Source organism: Haliaeetus leucocephalus, unplaced genomic scaffold (genome assembly GCF_000737465.1).
Source record: "Haliaeetus leucocephalus isolate CR32 unplaced genomic scaffold, Haliaeetus_leucocephalus-4.0 Scaffold61, whole genome shotgun sequence".
NCBI lineage: Eukaryota > Metazoa > Chordata > Aves > Accipitriformes > Accipitridae > Haliaeetus > Haliaeetus leucocephalus.
The window spans coordinates 695,975-700,193 of record NW_010972497.1 but is presented as its reverse complement, the minus strand read 5'-3'; the positions used below and the strand labels follow the sequence as shown (position 1 = coordinate 700,193).

The 4,219-nt window shown below is 45.0% G+C and overlaps 1 protein-coding gene across 1 annotated transcript in view; it reads right to left on the bottom strand.

Annotated features, from left to right (window-relative positions):
• Nucleotides 1-369: 369 nt before the first annotated feature.
• The window catches only part of KCTD12 (potassium channel tetramerization domain containing 12), a 6,776-nt gene continuing 2,926 nt past the window's right edge, over nucleotides 370-4,219 (bottom strand). Inside the window, exon 3 of the mRNA XM_010578350.1 lies at nucleotides 370-4,208. Within this exon, the coding sequence (XP_010576652.1) occupies nucleotides 3,745-4,208 (464 nt within the window). The 3' untranslated portion in view covers nucleotides 370-3,744. The remainder of the gene's footprint in view (nucleotides 4,209-4,219) is intronic.

The window sequence follows — 4,219 nt, the reverse complement described above, 5'->3', positions numbered from 1 at the left end:
ACATTTTATTTCAACAATTATTCTGTGCTATTCAAATTAAGCTGTTTAATCACTATGGTTTCCTGAGGACTGGTTTATATTGACCAGTACTACAAAAAAATCTCTGTGACACTTAAAAGTTCTGTTTATTTTGTCATGGCTGTTACTAGAGATGCCTACACACATAATATTCTTTGCTCAATGTTTCTGCTTTACATATTAGTTTGGAGTCTTTGCTGAAGTTATGAATATGATACTGTGGAAGAGAGAGCAAAGCTAATGACATCTTTACCAAGAGTAAAAAGGACAGCATAAACCACACAACTGAGTTAATATTTAAAGAACAAGAATTTAATTTGGTATGCAACATTTTCCTAGGAGGATCTTTATTTTCAATGCTATACATGTGAAAATAAGAATGAGTAAGTGGCTCGTTATCTACATGTATAAAAATATAAACATCCTATCAAACATCTGCAAAGTCACCCTTCTTGATATGCATCACTGAAAAGACCTATGCATTAACTTCTAATTAAAGGAAAGACTGCCTTTGTTTTTTTAATAGCACTTGTAAATGCTACTGCATTCATCCCTAAGTACGTGAACTGTGAACAACGACAGCTACAAAATGTATACAGTATTGTGCCTTTAGATTTTTGTCCTTCTGCATGTCAACAGGTTAGCAGAGTCATCGTGTTTATCCATTCTTTGAGCTCTCAATAGAAGAGACCAGCAAAACTCAGTGACTTTGCCTTGGGCGTTCTACCTTTTAAATATTTTACTGAAATTACTGAGTAATGTTTAAGAAAAATATCGTCTTCTGTGGCAAGCCATCAAATGACTATTACGTTTATGGCACCATCATTTTAACCCTAAATGTAATGAGTTGTCAGTAAATGAAGGGCCCCATTTCCTAATACTACTAACGCTTAGAGTTTTTAGCACAAACACAAAGATTAAAAAATCATCGGTTTATATTTTTATTACACCCATGTTTACTTAAAATATGAGAATTTCTGGGTCATCTGCCAGCAAACAGATAGGCAATCATTGATCAAAATACAGGCAATCTTTGTTTTAGAGATGCATTCAGCCACCTGGAAGCTAGTTATGACTCACATTCAAGCAAATACGTAATCGATTTCAGTTCTACAAGCTGATATTCATATTCAGTTTTTCCATAGAAATAGGTATAGGAAACCAGTAAAACATTACCGTATTATGTACACAGCGTTATATGTAAATGCTCAGCTAGATATATTATGAAATTCTGTAGCACTAAAATGATTAAAAAACTAAATGATTCGTGTAAAATGTTTATATACTGTATATATATGTACACTAAATCACAAGTTCAATTTAAATCTGCCCCTATTCATAGCTCCTATGATGGATTTAGTAAGCTACCAGATTCTTAAAAAAAGAAAGCTGTCTAGAGTGAATTTGAACACTGTACTGAAAACTGATTTTATACAAAATCTTAAAAAACATACTTCAGAATTACTTAACAGAAACTAGAAAAAGACAGTCATTATTCTCGAGAACGGCATTGTAAAGACCTAGTAGCTGTGATCAATGTCCTTTCACTTGTGGTATAAATAAGTTAAGCACAAAGAAATCATCTCAGAGTAAGGCATAGGACAAACAGGTTTCATTCCATTTTCAGGTGTATTGGCCTCTCACTCTAATCTGGCATCTAATTTGGCAGGTATACATTTCTCTCCTTTTAAAAATACTCCATTATACAACTATCTACAACTGGACAATACCCAGCGCTTTCGTATGCGCATCTTCCATTTAATCACATTGATAAACAATCTTTCTAATATAAAAAAAAACAACATGATGCAAATTATTTTCAGTTTTATGCAGTTGTGCATGCACTTAATGAAAGACCAAGTGGTGAACAGAGAGACTGAGCACTGAAACTCAACTCCATACATATGTAGCTATAGCTCTTTTCAGAGGAATTAAAGTTTTAAAAATAAAAACCTACTGTGAAATTCTTTGGTTAGAATGCAAGTGCTAGCAGTATTTCTAAATTTGGAGTTAGAACAATTTATTATTCAAGAGTTTTAGAAATGTAACTTCAAGCCTTTAATATGTACTTCTAAATTCTTCAACACTTTGGATACATTTAGGATATTTTTTCGTGAAGGTCTGAATGGACAATACAGGCTTTTAAATCAAGTTCAGGTTTTAAAGGAAAGTGATTTTGTACTCCAGTCTTCAAGAATTTATTAGAAAGAGCTGCTCAATCTTCCCTACTGTAAAACCTGCTGCTTAGACCGTCTGTTCCAAAGCAAGCTATGGCTGCCTCCTCTGGGAAAGAAAGACTGTTAGATAGCACGAACCTAATACAGCTTAGAAGGGGTAATTTCCCCTGAAGAAAGTTGGCATCGTTTTTGTTTTTTTGTAAGGACGGGGCTTAATCCTTTCTAAGAAGCACTAAGTTTGTCAAGGAAGAAGTACTTAACTCTCAGCAGTGTCATTGCCCTGGTTTCTTAAAAAGTGGTTTCAGCATCAATCCTGTTGGCTTCAAAGTTTTACAGCACTAACATGACAAAACTTAAAGTAACAAGCAGGGTGCTCTTGATTACACTTATGATGTACATCTGCATTAATTCAACATACAAGATTTCAGCTTCCCAGGAAGCAGGCCCTACCTTCACTCTGGCGTGCCTGGCTTCACCTCTCCCCCATCGTTTTGAGGGTGTTTAAGGAAATACGCATTGAGATTTCTACGCATATTATAGACAGTAACTTCAAGAGAATTATAAGGACTTCACACCACCCATGAAAGTTACGATTCACAAGCACTTTAGTTTTTCAAAGCGTCTTTTTTTTTTTTTTACCTCTCGAGGGAATAAATGCGTGTCTCTGAGGACACTTTATAGTTCAAATGGTTGGTTATCCAGCGAACCTGTCCTTTTACTTCAGCCTTACGCGCCTGCTGTGCAGGCCCTGGTCCAGTTTAAGAGCTTGGAGAGGGGAGTTCAGAGAGATAGGGAGCAGAGAGGGGAGATGGATGCAACCGGTCAGGAAGGGCCACGCGCACGCCTCCTGCAGAATTACTCATCTCTAGAGATGAGGTGCGAGCCGGAGTGCCACACCCTCACAGTCAGGCATCACTTCTATGTGACGGTCCTTCACAGACGTGCATCACTTTGATGGGATGGGAGGATAGAACGGACCATTATGGGTCCACCCAACAAGGCGAAATCCTGCTTAAGGGTATGGTGATGAGAAAAGACAGCCATTGATCGTGCCATCGTCAGCAGAAGTTGCTGAAAAGCAACCGAAAAGCTCCTCAGGCCCTAAGCGGGTAGTTTTTAAAACACCCCAGCGTAACCGTGCGCGGAGAGGGGCAGGGGCCGGGCGCGCCCGCACGCTTTCCTGGGACGGGTCATTTGTCTACTCCCGCCACCCCTCTCCTTCCTCGCTACCGACACAGCTACTGGGAGGTCTGGAGGGCGGATGATGGCGCGAGCCGGGACAAGGCGGCTGAGCAGGGACGTGGCGGCCGAGGCGCGAGGCGGTGACCTCGTGTCCCCGGGGCCGTGAGCAGGTGCGTGCAGGAGGGGTGGGGGCCGCGCTGGGGGCTGACCCGCCTCGTGCGCGGAGGCGGACGCCGGGGCGAGGGAAGGGCAGGGGGGACGCGGCCCCCCCTCCGCGCCCTCCTTCCTCCAGGCCGGGAGGGGACGGCGGGCGCGAGGGAGCGCGGGGACCGCCGCCTTCTCCCCGCGCCGGGGGCCGGGCGGACGCTCAGTCCCGGCAGAAGACGTACTCGGTGTAGCTGGTCCAGATCTTGTCATCGGCGGGACCGCCCTGCTCGGGGGCGAAGGCGCAGGTGCCGGTGGAGGAGCAGGCGGCCATGCGGAAGCCGGCCTCGGAGAGCCGGTCGAAGGCTTGCTCGAGGAAGTTGAACTTGAGGTAGTAGCGGGCGGTGTAGCGCTCGGGAGGGCGGTCGGGGTCGCGGCTCTCGTTCAGCGTCTCCCCGAAGACCTCCTTGGCCAGCGCCGTCTTGCCGCAGACGGTGATGCGGGCCACCCGCCGGAACTTGGCGTCGGCCTGCGCCTCCCGCCCGATGGTGTAGGAGCCCCGGTAGCCGATGGTGATGTAGCCCGAGCGCCGCCCGCCCGCCCCGTCCAGCGACTGCGAGGGCGTGAGCAGCGGCCCGCCCGAGGGGCTGCGGCTGGCGGTGGGCGACGGGGCGGAGGCCGCGGCTCCTTCCAGCGAC